This window comes from Mus pahari, chromosome 21, assembly GCF_900095145.1.
Source record: "Mus pahari chromosome 21, PAHARI_EIJ_v1.1, whole genome shotgun sequence".
NCBI classification, from domain to species: domain Eukaryota; kingdom Metazoa; phylum Chordata; class Mammalia; order Rodentia; family Muridae; genus Mus; species Mus pahari.
Genome location: NC_034610.1, coordinates 49528318 through 49553133, shown reverse-complemented (window position 1 = coordinate 49553133; position 24816 = coordinate 49528318). Strand labels below are relative to the sequence as shown.

The window sequence follows — 24816 nt, the reverse complement described above, 5'->3', positions numbered from 1 at the left end:
TTACCCAAAATCATACAAAAAATATTTAGCTATCCATATACGTACATCCATATAGAAGCAAAAAATAAAATAAAAGAATATGCCTAGACTTGGAAGTCCAATCCGAAGAAAGCCTCTTGTTCGCTAGCAACCACAGTGAAATGTCCTTCCTCTAATTGGTCTTAAGAGGTTTAGGTCTATTTGAACCAATGGATCTTTCAAGTTCCCTTACAGAGCTCGTTCTCATGGGCTTGTCACAGAAGCAAGCACTTCACATGCGAGCAAAGGATGTTCCTCCCCTTCTGTGTTGGAGACTGTGTGTGTCAAAAACACGGCCAGCCCAACTTTACCCTAGACCACGATGGGCCACATTCTGCACACTCCGACACAGAGGTTTCATTCCTACCAAATTTGAAATCAATTGCTCCAGGGTTGGCCCGACTCAAAAACCAAACCCAAAGCCACCTCCTGAAATTTTACTGACAATCTGAAGTAGGAATTCGCCTTTGAGTGAAGGAGCAAGTCTTTGGAAGTTCTCCTGTGGTGAACATTCTCGGTTTTCAGTTGTGTTCACAAAGAGCCTCATCAAGGGAAGTTGAAGAAGAAACAATCCATCTTGTAGCTGTCAAGAACTGTCCCTCAAGCCACAGTGCTAAGTTTGTTGTTTTTCTCTTTGGAGACAGGAGATCATGTTTTCTGGGCTAACCTCAAACTTGCTATGTAGCTAAGGCTGACCTTACAGCATGGGACTCTCCTGATATTGAGTGCAGAGATTATAGACATGTGCTCTTGGTGTATGAAGGACCCTGTATACACCTGTCATATAAGGTTATATGCTAAGTAAGCACTCTATTGACCATGCCACATCCCCAACCATTGAGGAATTTTAACAAGTTGCAGTGAAAAAAGTTCCAAGACTTAACTGCTGGATTTGTTTCCTTAAAATAAAATGTGTTCACGTGAGAGTTCATTTTAAACAGAAAGAAATGTGAAAGACAGAAAGGCAAAGTTAACATACACACACACACACACACACACACAAACACACACACACACACACACATACACATACACACACAAACACACAATACCATATCCCACCATGTAAACACAGTCAACGTAGTTACAAAACCAGGTCAACGTTGCTACTGAACTATTTACTGTTTTTGTTGTTGTTGTTGCTGTTGCTATTGTTTTAGTTTATAATTAACCCCTTATCAATACATGATAAACTTTTGTTTTATTTCTGTAGTCAGGGCCTTACTATGTATATGTGCCAAGGCTGGCCTCAAACTTGCCACCTTTGTTTCTTAGCTTCCTGTGTACTGGGATTAAAAAAATTACAAATGCTGAAAAACAAAATAACCTGGGTGCTGGAGAGGTGGCTAAATGGCAAAAAGCACTTTTTGTTGCAGGGGACCAACATTCAGTTCCCAGCATCCACATGGGAAGGCTCAAGAGGACATACCCCTTCCAGTCCAAGAGGTTTGATGCCTTCTCTGGCTACATGGGCACCTACACATACACAGAAGCAGACATGCGGACAGACAGACAGACACACGCACACATGCAAACACACACACAGTTTTAAACCCTCTTAAAACTCTCAGAAACATTGATAAAATTAGCAACCTAGCAAACTAACTGAGAGAGAAAGGCTACCTCTCCGTGTCTGCCCTTAAAAACATTCTTTTCCATTTCAGATGAACATTGTTGTTTCCAAAACAAGCACTGTATTGGCTTTCAACAAATAAATGAAAAATTGCTATGCATAGTTCAAAGGGATATTTAGTGTAAATTAAGCAGCTGACCTTCAGTGTGTCTCTGTTTGCGTCAGGTAGAAGAATGACAAGGAGGTTCAAAGCCTGCAATTGTTCCTTTCTGGTTGGAAGATCTGCAGATAGATCAAAGAAATATGGAAACTTTAGGGAACACTTTCTTTTTTTCCATTTTTAAAGGAAAAAAAAAAGTTATTTGGTGTGAACGTTCCAGTGAAATGCTAGACACGACGACTGAGCAGCCAGCCTCCCCAGGAGTGTTTGCTGTGAGATCAGAGCGACCAGCTGCTCAGAGCACCCTCCGTCCTAGGATGCTAGCTTCCAACTGTGATTCCATGACGAGCAGCCTTATGTTTGCAGACACACAACAGTGATTTGGAAAGAATTCTAACTCCCATGTGGTAATTACTCTCTGATAGAAACATAGAGACGATCAGACTGCCCATGAGATGTTACCCACAGGGCTTCCTGAGCACTGGGGTTCGTTTCTTTTACATGTCAAGGGAACCAAACACAAGAAGAGAGTCTATCCACTCTGATACACATAGGCAAAACAGGGCACGGAACATAGTAGGTGCCCAATAAATGCTTATGGGATGAATGAGAAACCAACCAGCAAGGAAAGGATCCAGGAAGTATATATACATCATTATCTTTGGTGCCTAATATCCAGAAATTTAAAATCTCATCCAGATCACTTTGTCAGCAAGCAAATTTGGTCCCTATCCAGGAAATACATTCAAAATTAATGGAATTTAATCATTGAAAAAGGGTTTTCTGTTTGGTTTGGTTTTGGTTTTTTTTGTTTGTTTGGTTGGTTGGTTTTGGTGTTAAAAAGAAATTAAATACTTTAAATAGCAGTGTTCTTATCTTCTTTAGATATTTTGAGGGGAAACATTATAAGATAACTTAGACAGTCACCCCAAAATTGCACACATAAAAAAAAAAAAGCATGTGATGGTGCTAGTGGGCACTATATCTCTCTGCCATTATTAATAATGACCTCATTCACTCGCAAAGTGCTCTGGTTTGGAAGTTAAAGATAAGATTACTCGAACATCATTAGAGTACCATTTCCCGTCCTGGTGGGCCCAGGAGTGAATGAGACAACCATCGCACTGTATAAACCCTGAAAGGTCCCCGTATTTCCTCCCTGGGAAGGTATCAAGACTGATCATTGACTTTGGAGTTTTCAAGGACCAGAAATTGGCTGAACACCAGAATTTTGCAACCCTCTACCAGTGAAGCAACAAAGCTCTAGGGTCCCATCCTCCTACACAGTTCCAGACTTACGACTTCAGGAAATGGTCACAGATACTATATCTCTTTGTGTTCTTATAGTAAGTGCTAATCCACAGCTTCTCCACTGTGTGTTCCTTTCAACACTTAGCCAGAAAAACCACAACAGGGGTCTATGTGACTCATGCTATTAAGAGAGAAACTCAAAGTTTCCAGGTCTTAACACTAGATGTATTAAGTTTTTAAAAGGCCATGCCAATTATCTGCACCTGAAGAGAATATTCAGTTATGTTTACTTAGACATGTATATGAATGAAAGGAAAAGTGTCGTTCAGCATCTCAACAACCTTGACATCCGTGACTCAACTTATCTAAGGAAACACGTCTGGTAGCGTGGAACCTGATGATGACAGTTGTCACTGAGACAACGTGGGTGGAACTCACTCCCAGGCTACTTCCAGGTAGAAAACACTTACTCTGGACATCCTGGAAGGCTTTGAGGTACTCCATGCTCAGCAGTGGTTGGGGCAATTCTCTCAGAAAGAGCTTCAGCAGACTGGCCGCGTCGTGCTGTTTGACACTTTCCCAATTGAAAGTCCCCTCGTAAAACTTCGCTTCTAGTTCTTGGCAAAGATTCTGAATGGCACAAGGGGAGACAGAAATTAGCAGTAAGCACATTTGTTCCCTATTGAGAGGGCGATATGTTTTTCATCTTATAAGATTTCTAATCTATAAAGAAATATCTGAATAGTAAAGGTCAATGTGCTTCTGTTGTACAGAAAAAAATGTAATTCCCAACTTTGGTTGTCCTTTAAATGAAGAAATTATACCCAAGGTTAAGAAAAAAGTTTAAACACTTTCACACTTTAATTAGCAAAGATTTAATTAAAAGATCAGTTAAAATCACTTTCTACTCGGCATGTAACCTAGACACTACCATTAGTTATTTAAAAGAAAAACATTTACCATTCAAGACAATGTTTTTAAAGCTATTTAGAGGCATATTACATAACAAAATGGACAAATCCAAATCCTACACAGATGTTACCTCAAATTTGTTACCTCCGAGAAATGTAAAGCCAAATCCTGTAGATAAGGAGTCATAAAAATATGGAAAGATGCTTGCCTTCACTGTCCTACCATTCTGCTGTCAGCCCAAGTTAATTTAGTGAGTCCACGCAGAACGAGGAAGCTGAGGCCCTTCAAGCACTCTATGAGACGTGCCAAGCCATCTACTACTGTTACTAAATCAATGTACTTTATGAGGGCAATTTTTCAAGATTCATTTTTAATGTGGCATAAGAGCTATTGTGTCAAAAATCTTTCCAAGTTTCTATTACTGGAGTCACTTTCTCAAAGGACACACTGTGGGTTTTGTTTTGTTTTGCTGTAGTGCTCGGGATAGACCTCTATGCCTCTGTATGCTAGGAAAGAGCTCCACTACTGAGCTACAGCCTCTGTTAGAGAGTAACATACTGAGGCACAGCCTCTCCTGATAGAGTCAACTTACCACGTTTTCTCCTAACCAAATCCTAACCAATTTTTTTTTTTTTGCCTAATTGTTTTTGTAATCAGTGAGAAGCATGAACGATACCTCAGAAATTGGGGGTGGAGTCAAAGAGAATTGAGGGAGGAAAGAGAAAGGAGAAGGGAAAGAAAAAAAGATGGAGAGAGAAAAAATGAAGAGAGAAATGAACACTAAATGAGGAAAAGAGACAAGAAGGAGAAAGGATTACAGAAGATTCAATGGAGTAGGGAGAGCAACCATTAGCACATCATCTGTAAATAAATCATTTACAAGGGGCTGGCTGCGGCATGATCTGGCCTATGACAACAGGCCAGGTGGACCAGTTGACACAGTTGAATCCACTTAGCTGCCCTTCTTAGAAATTACCCAAAGCTGTTCCTTCTGTCAAAGCCGCCAACTGTGCGGCTCCTGTCAAGGGCGTTCATCTGCTCCCACCTGGAGTGTTATGTTCCCTCTCCCTTTAAAGTCAACACTCAATTGCTATTACTCATCCTGACTTTGTTTCTCACCCAGCTCCATACTACCTTGTGAGCCATGATGCTCTCATTCTCACAGGATTATAACAGGTGATGTGGGGATCTGGAAAAATACAAACTTATAGCAAACCAGAAGGAGTTTGTAGAGAAACGATAAAGTGGAAGATCAGACATTTTATTGTTTTATTTTATCACCTCTGCTAACAAGAATAAGGATGGGGAGGCTAAGGTGGTCTTTAAAATTCATAAGCAAACTTAAGCAACAAAATTGCACATTAACAGAACTGAAGCATTTCAGTCACCTTGATTCTCATGGCTGCTCCTGGTATCCGTAGAAGGCCCTCGGTTTCCAGACTGCCTTCTTCAATTCGAGAAATCAGCTGCGGATAAGCCAAGAAACATTTTGATCTTGGTCTTTTTTAACAGGTACAGTTCAACATCGGTCCCCCATTGCAATAAGTGAAAGCCGATTCTGATGCATGCAAATCGGATTTGGTAAGATTTTGAGTGCTATGGGACCAGCATCTTCAAAACTATACATACAAAACCCTGAGTTGAAATTTGAAAAGGTTTGTCTTTTTCTCTTTTGTAAAAGGAATGTATAATTTCACACAACAGCTGGGCCTCTCCACAGGATCAGAGAAAAGATGTTCACTGTGTAAAAGCAACTCAGAACACTCCTTTGCTTCTCCAGCAACGTGCACTGTGCAATCAAATAAATGTCATGCAATTCCAGTATTTGCACATTTATATACTGTATTTAATTTGTTTCAGGAAAGAATATTTTTTATATGAAAAAAAAAAACTGTTGCTAATATTCATTTTAAGCTTCTGGTGGCAAGCTTTAAAAAAAGTGCTTTCAAATGGCGCTTCTAAGTAATACTAACATTCAGCGAATGGGCATGAATCTAGCTCAATGACTCCACTAAAATAAATTAAAATGAAAATGTAGCAGCCATGGGGCTGGAGAAACGGCTCAGAGGTTAAGAGTATGTGCTGGTCTTTCAGAGGACTCAAATTCAGGACTTGGCTACCGTTTAGGTGGTTCACGATTGCCTGTAACTCCAGGTGGTGGTGGTGGTGGGGGGATCAGCATGATCTCTTTGTTCTTTGTGGACATCTGCATTCACATGCAAATACCCACATGCAAAGACACATAATTTAAAACTGAGTAAATATTAAAAACTATATAAAATCAATCAAATAGGGAATATTACAGAGGTAAATTGTTAAAAAGCTGTGAAGAAACTAAGCGTGGTGTGTCCCCGTCAGGAAACTTCCAGTTGCAAAAGCTGGGTCTCACATCCCTTGGGCAGTACATGGTGGAGCTTAGAGGACAGAGCATCCTCTCCTATGCATAGGAAAATCAGGTTCCACCACCTCCTCATAAACACAAGGTAGTTCCGAGCACTAAGTGCTTATTTCCTGTAGCCCATCCCCCTTCTTAAAATTCTTCTGCTTTATGAAATCCAGACATGGCTTCCCTGCATCTCCAATCTTAGTTAAATATTCTCTGTGCACACTGCTGCCCCTTTCACATAAAAGTGTCTGTTAGAGACAAGGCCTTGGGAGGATTACAGACCTCTGTCCTATAGATTCCAAATCAGGTATACCAAATTCAGCATGTGGATCCTCAAGGGTTGGTGACTTTTCCTTAACCACCTATTTTTCCCTATCCCGGGAATCAATTTTGACCAGGAAACCCCCTGATACAGAGAGATTCAGAGTCTCAAATTCTCCTAAGAGTACATTATTGGGTGAGGCATCACTGACCAGTCAAAGAAGTACATCAATTTTTAAAATTCAAATTTTCCTAGATCACATTTTTCAAGTACCACTGCAGAGGAACTCAAAGTAAAAATAATTATGAATTATTTGAGATTAGAAGGACATCATTCAATAAAGTATTTCACACCAGGCATTAAAATGTTCCATGTATGGCCAATTTTCATTTAATTTCACCTTATAAAATATTTGCATGTTTTATTAAAAAATCCAGTTGAATGCAGGTTGCTTAAGTCAATTAGTTTTTAGCCATCTACACCTTTTACTTTTATTAAATACAGAAGAAAATCATGGCTTCAAAACAGCTAATTGAGATTCATTTCTGAATTTTGTGTTTGAATCTTTTCCTAGTGGTCTCTAGTGCTGGATCACAGCATAGAGTTATAGAAGTATGCTGTCTAAAACAAAACCATGTGTTATCTCCTATTTCTCACTTTGAAAATCACATATTTTAGTTACAGTATTAATTAGCTATATTATTAGCTTTTATATTAACAAGAAACATATTCCAGCTTTCTTTTCATTTTTAAGACCTAAAGTAGGCAAAAACAACTATACATAATTGTGCTATTTGGTGAAACTTCAGTGTTTGATATCTTAATGGTGCTCCATAACATTTCTCAATATATATACATATATGTATATGTATACTTATATGTGTATGCTGTGTGAGCACTGAATTATAAAATAGAAATAAAGTCAGACTCTTGGCATAGCACTGACTTTGGGCAATCATCATGACAACAACAACAACATTGGATTTGAAAATTTGACCAGAAAATGTACTTTCTCCATAAAGTGAACATTTTTCTTCAAAAACTGTACCAGTAAAATGAACCACTGTTCAATAGTTAACGGAAACCATCGTTTGCCTCTGAGGGGTGAGGCAGAAAGAAAAGGCAAAGCAAGAAAGGTGACAGCTGAAGGTAACTAATATGAGATAAGCTTTGCTCAGTTTCACCTGTTGAAAATTGTCCTTTCAAAGTTCAGGATGAACGCTCTGGAGTCTGGGAGTGAAATGTTTCTGAAAATCAGAAACATTTTTTTTTTCCTCCTCCCCACCTCCTTTAACCAAGTTCAAGGGCAGACAATGAGCTGTGTGCCAAGAATCCAAAGATGCTTCTCCTCACGCACCTCTCTGGTTTTTTCAGTAAAAAACAAGGCAAATGCAAACTGAGGAAAGCTAACTGGAAGTCAACTATTTAGTCATCTCTTTATTGTGTAATATGAACAAAGCTGAAATACTAATTCAAAATTGTAGGCTGCCCGAGTCTCTAAAGTCTTTTAAAAAATTGTGAACTCACTAGCTAAATTGAATCAATCTCAATTTCAAGAAAATGGAGAAAAGAATTTTTTGAGAGAGAGACCACAAACAGTATTCAGGCTGCGGGATAGAGACTGAAGCTCCACTGAACCTCATTTGAACCTAAGTTCCACAGACTTCTCCATGTCATGAGATATGCCTGCCTGGTTAGCACTGCAGTGCACAGAGGTTCAGTCACACACTCGTCTAGAGGCTTTAGTGACAGCATCTTTTGAGAAGTGACCAATATACGAACTGCAGAGTTTAAGGCATGCAGGTCACCCTCTGTGGGATGGTGAGCCTCCTCCCCAGCAGGTGAAGATACAAAAGCAAAGTCAGAGATTTGCAAAGAAACGTTCTTCCTCAGGACGGCAGCGTCAACTCTTGTTCGAGGAGCTCTCCTGGTGTCTTGTTCCTCATATATCAGATTTGATGAATCCCATTAACTGCATGAACAAAATCAATAAAAGAAACCTTTCCACAGAGATATAGGTATAAGCATAGACAGAGACATGGGTATAGGTGTAAAAAGAGCTAGAGAGAGAGATATAGGTTCTGTTGATTCTAGAGCACTCGACCTAAGGAAGATACTGCAGAGGTGCAGCTTTAGAGTCTATCTTAGTATTGTAACTCCATCTTTTCAATATATATAAAAGAACAATGGAATGTATAGTCTCTATTCTTTATCTTATCTGAATAAATATTATGAACTATTAATACAAATACAGGCTCAACAGGCCATGATGGAACAACTCTACAGAATACTCATCAAAAGGTATGTTAGAGACAAGTTTGGATGCAGTGACATATAGGTGTAGATAGAGATGTAGACATAGACTATTGATACTGCAGGATTCGACGGAAGGCAGAGATACGGTAGCGATACTGCTTTAGAGTCTATCTTTGTGCAGTAACACTATCCTTTCAGCAGAAGAAAAACAATGCATGAAGGGCAAGAGGGGTAGTATAGCAAGTGGCTAACATGGGTAGTAACTGACAGGGAACAGAGCAGTGTGCACCAAATAGACCAAGCCTTACGATTGGCTAAGTCACCCAACGCAAAACCCATCTCTACTGGTCCCTAAAAATTACAAAAACCTGGACGCCGAGGGTGGTGCAAAGTATCTAGATCTTGGGGAGCCCATGGCTGTTTGGTCTTCCTTTCTTCCTGTGTTTTCTTAGATGTTATCAAATGTAATCTATTCTGTACAATGATGGCTCAGAGGCTGAGCCGAAATTCTTTTTATTGCTACAGAAAATCCTTGTATGAATAACTTAGTGGTGACTCCAGAAATGGCTTGATGGTTTAGCAATCATTTTCTAATTCTACTTTACGGTTTCTTTGCCTACTCTGCACGTAGGCGCTGGTAAATTAAGTTGGACATCCCTTCTGCACATCGGAAAGCTTGAGAAATGCATACACGCATGAAATATTCATGAGGATTCCATTCCTGAAGAATTTATACACAGTTTCTTGCTCCTATGTATTATAGATCTGAAATCTCAATTACACAAAGGCAGCTAATATAGGACAGGAAAATGATGCCAGGTAATCATAGTTACAGTGATATAACAGAAAGCATCACCATGAGATAAAAGTTATGAGCCCTTGAAACAAATTTGCTTCCCGAATAGAAATCAAAGTACAAAATAATTCAGCATACCAATTGGAAAACTGTACTATAGCAGCCTGAGTGTAAAATGTCACTGTTAGCCTAAGAACGTTCATGTAGCCCTGGCCAGTTCAGGCCTACTTACTTTTTGAAAGATCAAGGGTATTCGTGTTCCAGGGACTTTTCTTTGATCTTGTTCTAACAATATCGTTAAAGGAGTACCGAAAAGACCAGAGTCTGCAACGAGAAAACAAAAGCTCTTCACTTCCATCAACCAGCACAAAAGACTGAAAATGTGAGATTTCTTTTTTTTTTTTTTTTTTAAGATTTATTTATTATTATACATAGGTACACTGTAGAGGGCATCAGATCTCATTACTGTTGGCTGTGAGCCACCATGTGGTTGCTGGGATTTGAACTCAGGACCTTCGGAAGAGCAGTCAGTGCTCTTAGCCACTGAGTCATCACCCTACTCCACCCCCTCTTTTTGAGATTTCTTACATTGTCATTTAGTGATCAGATTATTATACTAAGGGGTGATACCATAAAGCCACTGGGTAGACACAGGGCAAAACAGTCAAATCGTGGCTCTATCCTCTAAAACGAATCTGAACAAATGATTGCAAAGCTTCACTGAAATCATTAGAACAAACCGATGCATAAGACAAATATACTACTGTCAGGACATGGCAACTATTTAAACAGTTGACGAGGTGCAGTCAAATGAAAACTTCTGGTGTATAATCAAACACCAGCCATCAACACCCCGCCTTTACTGAATGGACAGTAAACACTCCCCAATACAGTTACATATAATTATTTGTTTTTTGAGAATTCAGCTAATTTTACAATCCTGTTCTATAAATGTGTCTTGCAAAAAATGTAGTAGGTATCTAGCATTGTTACATTTAAATTCTTTGAGCACACACCTAAGTGTCTGTCTCTGTTTGTCTGTCTGTCTGTCTCTCTCTCTCTCTCTCTCTGTATGTGTGAAGATTGATAATATTTATACATTTTCCAACTCATCTCTATGCCTTAAGTTTTAAATGAACATAACTCCTACCTACAACCTTCTGGGCTGAGGATTACCACAGATGTAAGAGCTCTGTCCTTTAGGAATGACACAATCAAGAAATAACATTCATCTGTGGGCAAGAAGAACTCGAGTAGGGGCTCACCTATGGTGTGAGGGAAGACACTGGACATGGAGAAGCCATTTGAAAAATAATAGATTACCTTTCGGTCTGATCATCAAGCAGAGAACTATTTTTAAGGACTCAAAGCACCCAGTGTATAAGCATCTTAGATAAGTATTATATGTATTTTTTAAAACTACATTTCCTGGGTTTTCATTTAAAGAGTGTCAGATTTTTAAGAACATTTTAATATTTCTCTCTCCAACAAATAAGAAAACACAAATGTATAAGAAAATTAAACAAACAAAAACAGCAAAACCCCCCGTAAGCCCCGTTGGGATCTTGAGCATGCAGTCATAACTATTCAAACTGTACTCCTACTTTCTAATTGGAGAGAGCGTCATAACGAGTTTTGACAGAAGTATTTAAAGTCTTCATTCTTCCCTCGGACTTGGGGAAAATCAGAAGTGCCACTGAACTTAGAAATTCACCACTGCAAACCTAAAGCTAAAATACTCTAGGGAACTGAGCAGAGAACAGAGTCTTTATGTTCTACCTTGACAAAGACACACGGGAAAGACAGGAAAGGTACACGTCTTCCCTTCAGAGAAACTGTCTCTACAACTTAAAGCAGGTACATACTTGTCTTGGCTCGTGTTACCATAGCAACTCAATAATCCTCATTCCCAGTGCCTCTTTAGGAGACACCTGTAAGTTTAAACAAGAGAGCAGAGATTCTTAAACAGGAAAAGCTTTGTCAGTAGAAAATTACCTGGATTTCCAGGCCAAGAAAAGAAGAGAAACAAAGAAAAAAGGCGTGTCTTTATCATGTTATCAGAATTAGTCTGTGGCTATATTGGATTAAGAAAGCTGCTCGCAATATCGAGATGGCAACATGGCGAATGAAACAATGTACTGCACTGCATCTTACACGGCAGGCATTGCCTTCTCTAGAGAAAAGAAAAGGTCAAATACCTTTAAACAACAGAGAGTAGGGTCAATGCTCATCAGGTCACAGGGCTTGCCGTGTAAGCCGGGAACCTAAAGTTCGATCCCTGAGACCCAGAGTGGAAGGAGATGAGATTCACAAGAATTGTTCTGACTTCCAGAGGCACACTGCAGGCCTTTCATGCCCACATGCACATTATAAGCTCACAAAAACAAGAAGCTAACCTTAAAATATATATATATATAAAATGGGATTGAACACAAGTGCAGATTGTTAACTATTTCATATTTCATCACGGGATAACCAAAGTAACTATTCAACAGCAAACCCTTGAACGCCGTTTTCTAAGATCTGGTTTTGACAACTGATAGGTTTAACCACAGGCTTCTTCTCAAATATGCAGTTTTCTAAACCATGAGCATGGTAATTCCTTGAATTTCAATTAATTGTTCTGGGAATGAAATATTTCGGTTCCATGTTTTCTGTTTATTGGTTTGAAAAAAAAAAAAAAAGTAATTGAGAATTTGAACACCAGATATACTCAAGTCTCCAATTTATTTGGTCGGTGTTCCATTGGGCCGCAAAGAATAGCACCCAAGACCCAAATCCATTTTTGTTACATGGGAAGCAGCTCTAACTTTACCTCTGGTTTTAATTTTCACAGCTTTCTGTTGTTTGAGTTCCAAGCCCAACACATCATACAGGGCAGTGAGTTCAATCAGGGATAGAAAGCAAACTTTCTTCATGTCTTGGGGTGCCAAGTCTCCAATCCTTGTCGTACCTGTTTTATCTTTTGGCAGTCGGAAACTCTAAAAGAGGAAAAAAAAAAGCAATTAATTAAAAAAATAAAGGTTATCAGTATCTATCTCTTCTTGTCCCTTTTGTAATGAAAGGAGAAAGCATTCTAACTATGGCAAGAAATGATACTCCAGTGCCAGGCAGGGAGCAAAGAGAGGATGCACAAAGAAGAAGAGAGGTTAGATGACATGCCAAAAATAAATAGGAGGAAGAGAAAGAAGCATTGTGTCCATGAGGGTGGACTTAGGATGTTCCAGGTACCCTCAACATTCAGGATGTGCTCTAAATTGTCATTAAGAACCAGTAAGATCGACAAAGAAAAGCTAGCCACCATTAGAGTGGGAGAAGCTAGGCTTTAGAGCCATCAGTCATCAGTTATCCAGCTACTGACTAGCTATGGGATTGGGCAAGTGAGGAACAATTCTTGCTGTCAGTTAGGATGAGAAAGAGAAAGAGGGAAGGGAGCAAGAGGGAAAGGAGAACAAGAAGGTCCCCACACTCGGGGCATTGTGAGGTTTTAACTGTCAATACAACTAAGTTACTATTGTGTCTGCTGCTATCATTGCATTGCTGTTGGGCATGCACGGGCCCAGATGTTATCCAGAATGACAGGTCTGAAAGTGGTGAATTTATTGTTTTGTGGACCTTCCTCAAGGCTTATCTCCTCATGACACAGCCTCCTTTATCATTTAACAATTAAATATAAGAAAACAAAACACAAAACAAAACCATATTTAATACAAGTTACAGTCCCACTATGTTTACTGAATAATACAATGATCATTTTCCAGTAGTTTAATTAAAAAAATTATGACATCAAGAGTGGTTTTTGGGGGGAGTTACCCTGAATTCTTTGAGTAGCTAGGTACAGTCAATAGATTCCCTTTGAAACATCCGTTCTCTACCTGTGGATGAAGGAACCTTGTGGGTACCTTAGTCCACGAGGCCAAGCTTATGAGCCCCAAATTAACCTTAACAATATAGTAGGACATATTTTATTTCTTTGCCACAAATTCTCTTATGGATATACAGAGTTTTCCAGAAATAACTGAAATGTATACTCTAACATACAAAATGTAAAAACAGCTGTTTCTGTTTTTAAAAGGGTATTCGTGCCAATAATAGTTAACAATAATGTATCACTGAGATATAGTTCTACAGTCAAATTTTAATTTCTGATATAATAAATACCCAAAGAGTACCAGACACGGTAGCGCACATTTTTAATCCTAGGATTCCGAAGGCTGAGGCCAGAGGATTTCTGTGAGATTTTGGCAAACATGGGTTACATAGTGATTTCAGGGCAGCCTATATCCATAGGTTAATTAATGCATTCAAAAGTTTTTGATGTCTTAAATAATCTGAAGACGAAAATGGAATTATGAGATTATAAGTATCTGAGCAAACACTTTCTAGTAGAACATAGAACTGTTAACATCAGCAAATTATGAAGATTGGGTAGCCCTTCTAGTACACTTAACTCCAGAGGTTTAAGTGTCTTTTTGAGTTACCAAAAAGGAAAATGTGTCTTTTTGACCTTCTCGCAGTACATTCTTTTCCTCCGAGAATATTAAACAGAACAGTAAGGGACATTAGATCAGGTGGAGTCTAAGGACATTTTAAGTATTCATTCATGTGACCTCGGTACACAGACTATCTTTTCCCTACTGGCTGGGTTAGGATTTCATCTATGTGGCAAATTGTTTGGGAAAATCTTACTTAAGGGAGAACGTTTATTTTGCTTACAGTTTCAGTCCACGGCACTAGAGAGGGAGAGCATGGTGGACAAACTCATCTCCTAGTGCCCAGGAAACAGAAGGAGGGGAGGAAGGAAGGAAGGAAAGGAGGGACAGACAGATGGAAGGGGAGTGGATATACTGGGGGTGAGGGAGGGTGAGAGAGAAAGAGAGAGAGAGAAAAAACACATATACATATAATGCTACCGTCTATTCCTTATTCCTTCATTTGTAAAATGTAGAAATACCACAGATCCTTCCACCTAGCCTCACAGGTAGAGGGACATGTGTAAGCATTCAGAAAGTATTAAGTGCACGTGTATGTATACACACACACACACACACACACACACACACACACACACACACACACACCATATTTATACCAAATATATAGGATTTTTGAAACATGGGCTCTTACATAGCCAAAGCTGTCTTCAAATTTCCCACAGAGCCAAGAACACCTTTAACTTCTGATGCCTTCTCCATCAAAGTGCTGAGATGCACACCTGTGCCCCATGCCTAATCTGTTACTCTTGCTTGTTTTTTCTTTCTTTTCAATGAATTTTAAAAATAATTTTAAAATGGTGTTTGTTTGTTTGTTTTTCTATGCATCGTATGGCCCAGGAAAAAAAATTGGATAAATACTCATATTTGTTAAGTGGTATCTCACTATATTCTGCCAAAAGTTCTGCTAGAGTAAACATGGGGCATACTCTTAACTGGGGAAACGGGCTTTTAGGAAGATCTGAGCATGGCCATGTAGATGACATCATCCTCTGACTACCCTATCAGGCAGCATTGCTGTTCTGTTCTACTTCATCCTCCACCAGGCAGGTAGGGATGGTCTAAGTTGATGGAGTGAGCCACTGGGAGCTGGGCTACATCCTGATCACCTCTCCAGTCCCAATGTCTTTGCCTTAGCATGCTTAAGGACCTTTGCCATAGTCTAGTGAAGGAATGCAGCCACCCCCGACACAGGCAGGATGACTTCACCAGTACTGTCCTTCTGTGGGCTTGGGTTTGGGTTTGTTTTGTGTTTTGTTTTGTTTAAGAAAGGGTCTCCCTGCAGCCCAGACAGAACACACATTCAAAAACCCTCCTGCAATCCTTTTAGCTGTGTGCCCCTCTAACTTGTATTCTCAACTCTCATGTTCTACATTCCCTGAGGATCTGTCACATTTCCTAAGCTTTCATTTGTTAGGGTTAGCCTTGCACACGCTAGGCAAGCACCTGTCCCTAAGCCACATCAGCACCCACAAAAAACACACCCCATTTTTCTCACACACGGTTCTGTGCTTCTGTTAATGGCTTTGATTTCAGACCAGCTGAACCGACTCTATCTACCCATTTACACATTTAAAAACAACAGTTCAAGTGTTTCATTAAATTCACTTGCTTTGGGTCTAATAAGCCATGTAATATAATTACATAAAAGTATTACCCAAGGTAAATGTTTAGAGAAACCTGAAATGTTATTAGTACAAACATTTCATTTACCTAGCAATATATGTCATGGGCTTGCTTATTTATTTATTTAAACATTGTGCTTAATAAAGGAGTTGGCTCTTTATCCCAATGTTTAATTCATAGTGGCTGTTTTAAATATTTATGAAGTTTCCTGTCATTTTATGTGTGTGTGTGTGTGTGTGTGTGTGTGTGTGTGTTTAGTAGACTGAATGCTTCTTCCTTTGCTAAGAGGAAACAGTGAAGTTTCAGTAAGAGTAAAGTGCCTTACCTCTGGAATAATGTATTTTTTTTTAACAATGTCTTTTTAAAAAAGAAATAGAAGAAAACATTTCCAGAATGCATGTTTGGCAGGGCTTCTGGACAACATAAATTGATGAGGTAGTTCTCCCCAACTGGACCTTTCTTTTGCAGGCTGTGCAGCATGGCAGGTGGTGGGAATGCCTTTGACTTTAACAGTAACATTGAACTTGACTCTCTTTCTCATCAACCACTCCCACTCCAGCTTCAAGTTGGAAATTAAGAGCAGGACTTGCTCACAGAGCCAGGCCCCAGCACGCCATACCATCTAACGTACTTGCACACTTGAAAATTAGCATCTACCTCACAAAGGTCACGCTAGGAATGAGCGACAGGTATCACTGCTGGACATGTAGCTGAGTGTGCAAACGGCTACACCCTGGCATTAAATGTGATCTCCAAGTGTAAGAGAAGACACGTGAGTCCACTGCGAGCCCATAAAGAATTTACAAAGGCTGCCTAGTGTTGCCCAAAAAAGGAAGATGGTGAGAAATGAGGTCACCAGAGAGCGGCTCATTTTGTATAGCATGTTTACTTACAGGGGAAGAGAAGTGTAGTGACAAATTGAAACTTAAGGTTCTATGTGTTTAGACACATGCTTAGTGTGGCACCAGCAAATGGTCACTTCGTCAACCATGTTAAGGACTTGTGGGACCTATATACTGCATGACCACACACAGAAGGCATTTCTGAGCCATGCTTACAGAGAACAGGTGTATGCAGGTGAAAACCAAACGCAGAGATGATGGACAGTCACCACAAGTACAGTACTGATCAATGAAAAGACACTTTCAAATATTTGATGGACCGAGTTCAGAGTCCAGCAAAACTGAGAAGAAAGGTGAGCTCTCGTTAGACAGATGAGGGTTTTCAGGTAAGCATGAAGCACAAGTTGGATAAGGAAGAGGTATTTCATACCTTGGCGCAACAGGCATGCATCAAGAAGGGAGTCAAACACAAATTAAGTGGGTAGAAAAAAAATAAATGGGAGATGGAGTTTCATTGCTCAAACCCTCACACGAAGATTAATCATATTTGATTTCATTGTTCAGGGTGACAATGGAAATTTTGTTTCCTTTGATTCTCCCCTCTGGTAGCTCTGGGCTTCCTATCCTCTGTGATAAGGACCCTGCCACACTGACAGTTCTGCCTGTGTAGGGAGCATCAAGGGTGGGGAATCATTACTTTATGCAAAAGTTTTAAAAACTCCTCTACTTTCCCCACTAGGCCCTGAAAAAACCGATCCCTTAAAATTCATGAGATCGTTTGTAAATGACCAGATACATGTCACTAAGAACTACTTCAATAAACCATGATTCAGCCTCACAGTAGAAAAGCACATGCAGAAAAGGAAATGGAAGGGCGCGCCTTTGCATTATCATGTTAGAAGCCCTGACAAAGTTAAGACAATAAAATAAATTAATAAAGTAGAACCAAGACAGAGAAAAACATGAGCAGTGGGCAAATGTTTGTAGGAAACTGGATAAAACAGAACAGTAAAATAAAACGAGCTCTAGGGCTGAGGGCCGAGGAAAGGGCTCTGGAGCTCTGGGGCCGAGGAAAGGGCTCTGGTTAAGAGCATTTGGCTCCCTTGCAATGGATGCGGATTTGGTTTTCAGCACCCACGTGGTGGCTCACAGTCATCTGTAACTCCGGCTCCAGGGGATCTGACACCCTCTTCTGACCTGAGTGGGCACCAGGCATACACATGGTGAACATACATTCGTGCGAACAAAACACTCATCACGTAAAAGTATAAATAATTATTTTAAAATAAATAAATCCAAAGGGTTCGATATAAAAAGAGGGCCTCAACAGGGTGGTCAGTCAAAGATTGAAGCTACAATTATTTTAACTTTGATTTATATTTGCCTTTTGGGTCATACAACTATTTCATACTCTTAGAAAAATAAAATAGTGTTTGAAAAAAAAAAAAAAGCAAACTTTAAATATTGAGAATAAACTAAAGCAAATTAACCCAAGCATGCAGAGGATAATCTCCCTTAAAAAGCTACAGTTCAGAGCTTTACTGTATCAAGTCCCCTTTGGGACATATACAAGGCCACAGATGGCTGGAGGAATGGAAGTTTAAAGCATTCTGCAGCGCTCACACAGAGGACGGCCAGCTCTGGCATTCCCATAATGTTTCATATTCATGCATAACAAGCAAGCAAGGGTGTCTGTGACAGTGCACACACTGTCAGCTGCCATTTTCTAAGAACTATGCGTCTCAGAAAAGAAGATAGAAACCTACATCTCCATGGAACAGGGATCCCAAGTGGGAACCAGCCCAGAGAACTGAACACTCTCAGTATCGTGACCAAGGCAGAGGTGTCAACTTCTACTTCACAGGACTAGGGACGCTTGCTAATGGAGATACTTTTAAGTCTTGAGTAGAAAATACATTAGATAAGTCCAAAGATACTTTCCCATGGTATCATTAAACATGTATGAATTTATGGGTTAAGAGACCATTTTTATAAACACACACAGACATGAATGGGTTACTGGTAATAGATGCCAAAGAAGCAAAAATAAAAATTGAAAACTTCCGGGCTGGAGAGATGGCTCAGCGGTTAAGAGCACCGGCTGCTCTTCCGTAGGTCCTGAGTTCAAATCCCAGCAACCACATGGTGGCTCACAACCACCCATAATCACAACCATAATCACATATATAAAGTATCTAGATCAAATCAAACCCAGGAACCCAAATCTAGTATAACTGATATCAACTAGTTTAGCAACGCATAGAAGATATGACACCATACTGTGGGGACAGAAGGAGTCAGAGGGTGAGACTCGCCTGAATTTAACAAGGTTCCTTCAATAAACACTGACCGACAGGGCTGGGACATGGCACCGGAGGGAAAGCACTTTTTAAACAAGAAAGGGGACCAGAAGATCTAGGGGGCCGGTGTGAAGCCTTTCTTAAAATTCAAGCCCCTGAAGATGGAGACAGGTGATCTTTCCAGTAAGACGGGTAACCAGATTAGCTGCTTCAGCTGGGGCTTGACTTAAACATTCTTTACCAGCAAAAACTAAGGTCAAAGATTTACAGACTTCCAGTGGTAGCTCATGCCTTTAATCCCAGCACAGTGGGAGGCAGGGGCAGGTGAATCTCTGACTTTGAAGACTGCCTGGTCTACACAGTGAGTTCCAGGATAGGCAGGGCTACGCAGAGAAACCTTGTCTAGAAAAACAAAACAACAACAACAAAAATATTCCTAACATCTACCTTCAGGCCTCCACACGCACATACACACACCTGTACACTTATGCCTATACCTAACACACACATGGGCATGCTCGCACATGTGCAATACAGATAGGCATGTGACGAGAAAAAAACAGAAAGTTTAAAGAAGTGAGGGGGAGCCCAGAACGACAAAAGACAGGCAAGAAGAAAATGAGTAGTAAAGTGAGAGAGAGACAGAGACAGAGACAGACACAGACACAGAGACAGAGACAGACACAGAGAGGAAAGAGACAGAATGGGAAAGCAGAAGTACACATAGAGGAGCAGAAGGATAGGGGACGTGAGGGAAAGTCAGGCGATCTAAATGACATATCAACCAAACCCAGTAGGTTTCATTTGGAGCCTGGCTCTCAAACTGCAGAAACTCATGATAATTGAGATAAAATTTGAAATTTGAAAACTTGAGTATCAGAGATTAAAACTTGAGATTAACATTTTAGAGGTATAGTAATGACAACACAGTGTGCGGTTTTTAAAACCTCCGATTTTCTTTGGTTTTGAGCAATACAAACCTTTACAGATGATAAACAAAATTCAGACACGGGTTTCAAAATAACACAGAAAAGGAAAGTGGACAGAGTTACAGAGGTGGCCGTGTTAGTGACGATGAGGCTGTGTTGGTAAGTATTTAGAACTTTCTTATATTACTCTTTTTTGCCTTTGCTTTAAAATATATGAACAAAATTTGCACAGAGAACACTGCCCAGAAGGCGCAGGTCCTAAATACCATTTCCTAAAGGGAATCGGTTTCTTTAAAATCCAGCTGCTCTCATGTCTAAGAGGTAGAAAGTGACAAACTGATCCTGGAGCATCCTACACCAGGAAATTAAGACGATGGTAAGGAATGGTGAGCACACACCGTGAAACAGCAGAGGAACCAGCAGCAGGGCCCCTGGGCAAGGTGGCGTCAAAGACAAACTCCAGTGTCTATACCATGCTTAATGAAGACAGTCATCCGGTAGAGGTATGGAAAGTTGAAAGGGGAAGGAGGGCTACTAATTACTGAGGGATACCACCGCCAATTAACGTAGGAGGGACAACAGGATTAGCCCATCAGTGTTTCTCAAAGCTTAGCTTAATTACTGTTCCAGAAAAGGGGTAACGTTTGGACACCAAACTATTGCATAGTGAGTTACAAGATAGGATGGCCCCATGTCAAGGGCTAATCAGGCATACATTTGTAGAGGAGGGAGGTGTCTTCACAGCATGAGAGGAGGGGAGCGTCTTGGTTAGCCAACTTACTGACAAGGCCTCCAAACCAAAGAGAGGCCTGCATCCCTCCAGATGCGTAGCAGTTCTGACTTAATGTTTAGCCTGTGCCTGGTCATGACGAAATGACCAGACAATTTTCCTCATGTTGTGAACTCCTTTAAAAAATGTTTAAAAAGGGAAAATCTCAACTGAAGGAACCAAGAAATATAAGAAAACGAATGCAATGTACACTCCCTGTTCAAATCTTAATGGGGTGTGCAGAAATAAGAAGCTCATATCAAAATTGCCCGTTCTCATAACTGTCTGTTAAATACTAACTATAACTTTAGCCTCTAGCCTCTTCCATCCCAACACTTTAACCTTTGCTCATTTCTTTAATATTTATTTTTTATGTGTATAACCGTGTTTTGGCTGCAAGCATGTTTGCGCATCTCTCTATGTGTATGCCTGGTGATACAGAAGCCAGAAGAGGGCACCCAATTCCTTGAAACTGTACGCCTGACTGTGAGCCCCCATGTGGGTACTGGGAATCAAATGCAGATCCTCAAAGAACAGTCACTGTTCTTAATCGCTGAGCCATCTCTCCATCACCAACTCGATTTCAAATGGCCGTGAAAAAAATCTCAAAATACAAATGAGTGTATCCCTGTTAAGTAGTGTGTGTACAGACAGACGCGGAAGGAAAGGTTAGAGAAACGTTGGCGACTGTTCAGTCAGCTGTTGACGGCAATGTTGTGCCACCAACTTTTCTGTGGGTTGTGGATTTTAAAAATACAAAGCTTGTTCAAAAGAAATTCTTTTAGAGCCGTGTGAATGTGCACTACATACAGGCAAAGAGTCATTGGTGCTGATCTTCTGCGTCCTCTCCTTACTGAACTCTTTCTGATTGACCACTTGCTCCGCAAACGACACCTCCAGATTGATGTCCGTTTCGGAGGCAGGTGTGTCCTCAGGCACCCGTGAGATCTGCTCCTCGCTATCGACAGCCCCACTAGATGGCTGATCTAGGAGAAAAAAAAAAAGAAAGACAATTCCACTGCATGCCTTTTGTTTTTAAAACTTCCAATATATTAAACAGACCTTTGGGAAGATTATTCATTTCTCTAGGCAACAATTTACTGTCATTTTGATAACAAAATGTTTACTCAAGGGATTAGAACACTGGCTTCATGGAGTAAAAGCTGAGAGAAGTAATTGATAAACCAGGGTCCAACTGGGAATTCTTTGTGGTCACAGTTTTTAGACTGGGTATAAATACAAAAGACTACCAGAAGACGTCAAACTCAATGGAAAGTCTCATAAAGTTTAGTAGATGCAGCCGCTGCTTTATTCTGAACTGAGGAGCCAAAAGTGAGAGAGAGAGGCACTACATTGTATCTCTGCCTCCTGCCGTTCCTAAACCTTCTTCAGAGTGGAACACATCTCAGAGCAGACCTCCTCCATGCCCTGGAATGTTCTGGAATGTTACCTATGAAGCATGGTAAAAATTCCAAAACAACAGCTGATGCCAACAACTCATCACCCCGAAAGTGGGCTCTGGAGGTGCCTGGTACAAGACCCAACAGGTTTTGTACCTGATTTTATTGAAACGCAGAGAGGCCTCTTCCAGTGTGAGTCAAAGAAGCTGTGGGTATTTGCCATCAGCATTTTCAAATTTTTATTTGGTCTTTTTTTAATTTTGTTTGCTGCTGATCCTCTAGGAAGTAATTAATGTTGAAATTTTTTTCTTTGATAAAAACAACAGCTACAGGGATGGAAGAACACACTTCCAAATTGCCTTGGTAAATTTTTCTCTTTTCTTACCACTCTGTTTAGAAAACTGCTAGCGTGAACACTGGGGTTGCTTTCCCACTACCAAACACTGATTTATAATAATTTATAATTAAGAGGTCATGAACTGTATGTAAAGGGAGAGCCTGTCATGGTGGCCCATCCCTGTGACTCCAGCACTGAGGAGGGAAGCTAAGAAATCAAGAGTTCAAGGTCATCACCAAGTACGTGGTGACGCTGAGGCCACAGGGGCTGGCCAGGTGGCTTGGAGAGCAAAGGAGTTGCCATAGAAGCCTCGCAACCAAAGTTCCCTCCATGCATCCGACAGCAAGCGGTAGGAGAGAACCAAGTCAGGAAAGCTGTTCTGACTTCCACGCGTGGGTGACAGCATTTGCATGTCTACACAGACATACACAAACACACATGCATCGTACACGTTCACAATAGTAAATAACTCAAGAAAGTTGTTTTCTGTCCTCCGCATGAGCATGATAGCATGTTCATTTACACATACACATGCATTACACATATACACGATAATAGTAAACATACCGATACACAGTACGTAATTCACAATACAATAGTGAATAGACTTAAAATTAATAAACCCCAAATAAATAATTAAACTCACACCTGAGAATGATTAGTATTTGCATCTAATCCAAGTAGTGATTTACTTTGCTGACTGAGCAAAATGAAACCTTGCCTGGAACAAAACCAAACCAAACCAAAACCAAACCCAGTGCTTTGTTTGCCTACTAATATTGCACACTGTAAGACAAAAGGATACAAGACACAATTCGTTTTAAAAATGTAATAAATACATGTCAGAAATCCAGGGCTATATCATTTAAAGGCCACTGCTAAAACAATTTTTGTCATTGCTTAATAAAACATTAAAAAAATCCTTTTGTTTCAATCAAAATAAAATTAAGGATTAGATCTGAATCCCATTTTGTTCATTCCGAGAATGGAGCAGCGCCAGCTTTGTGACCGTGCTACAGCACAGCCACATGGGGCTCAGTAAGGGCTTGCCTTTGCTTTAATGCCACTCTATAGCAAAGGTAAAACCTACAGAAAGCCTAGATTTCCAGTGTGAGCCAGCTCAGCTGGTTTTCAGGCAAGCTTTTAGTTAGGCGAGCAAGCAATCATGTATGCACGTCAAACCCTGAAATAAAAATAAACAGAAAACTCAGTGATGGTATTATCTGCTCCCATCTATGTTTTTCAATAGTCTATGACAATTTTAAGTAGAATACTTAATAACTTTTATGATTAATTTTTAAAGTATCATAAATGTCAAAACAAATACTAATTTTATTTTCCCATTAGTTTATATGGTTATGTTTTGCTGTGAATACATTATTGGTTTCCTAGGAAACCATTCAATGAAAAAAATGATTAGCCATTTTGGTAAATTAGAAGCTACTTTCAGCTGCTGGATGTCAGTGGACAAGAATTTAGAAATGATTCTTTTCAATGCTTCGATGTCAGTTACAATAATCATATCCTCCTTGTGCAAACCAAAATAAATATGCTGTGCTGAATCCAAACTGGAGTCATGCAGAACACACTTAAAACAAATTGATTTCCTCCAGAAAACAGGGCAGCGAGAACAAAAAGCACAAACTGCACAAACCACAGTTCAAATGTGAAACCAAGTTCAGGGAGGGGACAGAAAATAACTGTGGGTGACAGTGGCCGCTGCTAGAGATAGACAGCGATGTGGCTAAGAGAAATGATGGATCCATCATACCCATACAGAGAAGTTAAAGGATGAATTCCTTGCCTGTTAAGCCCACAAGTGTACATAATATAATTTCTTTACTCTAGCATCCTGTGTGTGTGTGTTCTGTGCTCAAATACGGGGCTTAGCATAAGTAGACCCAGATGTGCACATGTATGTGGTGGTTGGAGGAAAGCCTGAATATCATTTACTCACCTCTGTCTGCTTTACTCTTGAAACAAGTGTTCTGGGGCCACTGGCCTAGAGTTTAACCAATAGACGGCAGCAAAACTAGGGACCCACATGTCTAGACCTTCCCAGTGCATAGAATTTCTTTAATCCAATTTCCTCTTTTCTATGTTTATGTGTGCCCATTCATTTGTGCACATGGACTCACACATGTGTACACACGTCTGCGGAGCATGATGTATATCTGGCTTTTCTCTATCCGTTGTGGGAACCTTACACAAGTACTCATATGCTTGCAAGGCTAGCATTTTACTGGCAAGCTCTTTAGAGACTGAATCATCCCCCCCTCCCCAGTCCTTTCTGATTTTGAGGAAGGCAACAAGTCTAAGTTATATAATTACTTTTTAAAAAAAATTTGTCCAGTTACCCAAAATAATAGAAATATGTATTTTAAAAAAAAAAATACTTTTCTGAGTGGGGCGTGGTGGTGCACGCCTTTAATCCCAGCATTCGGGAGGCAGAGGCAGGTGGATTTCTGAGTTCGAGGCCAGCCTGGTCTACAAAGTGAGTTCCAGG

At 40.1% G+C, this 24816-nt stretch overlaps 1 protein-coding gene across 2 annotated transcripts in view; it reads right to left on the bottom strand.

Annotated features, from left to right (window-relative positions):
- Arhgap18 (Rho GTPase activating protein 18) overlaps nucleotides 1-24816 on the bottom strand; it is a 210522-nt gene that overhangs the window by 32471 nt on the left and 153235 nt on the right. For both annotated transcript variants that reach the window (XM_029533094.1, XM_021221125.2), the window contains exons 5-10: nucleotides 21384-21559; nucleotides 12430-12595; nucleotides 9847-9938; nucleotides 5303-5380; nucleotides 3473-3632; nucleotides 1791-1873 (exon numbers count right to left, since the gene is read on the bottom strand). In XM_029533094.1, the coding sequence (XP_029388954.1) occupies nucleotides 1791-1873; nucleotides 3473-3632; nucleotides 5303-5380; nucleotides 9847-9938; nucleotides 12430-12595; nucleotides 21384-21559 (755 nt within the window). The remainder of the gene's footprint in view (nucleotides 1-1790; nucleotides 1874-3472; nucleotides 3633-5302; nucleotides 5381-9846; nucleotides 9939-12429; nucleotides 12596-21383; nucleotides 21560-24816) is intronic.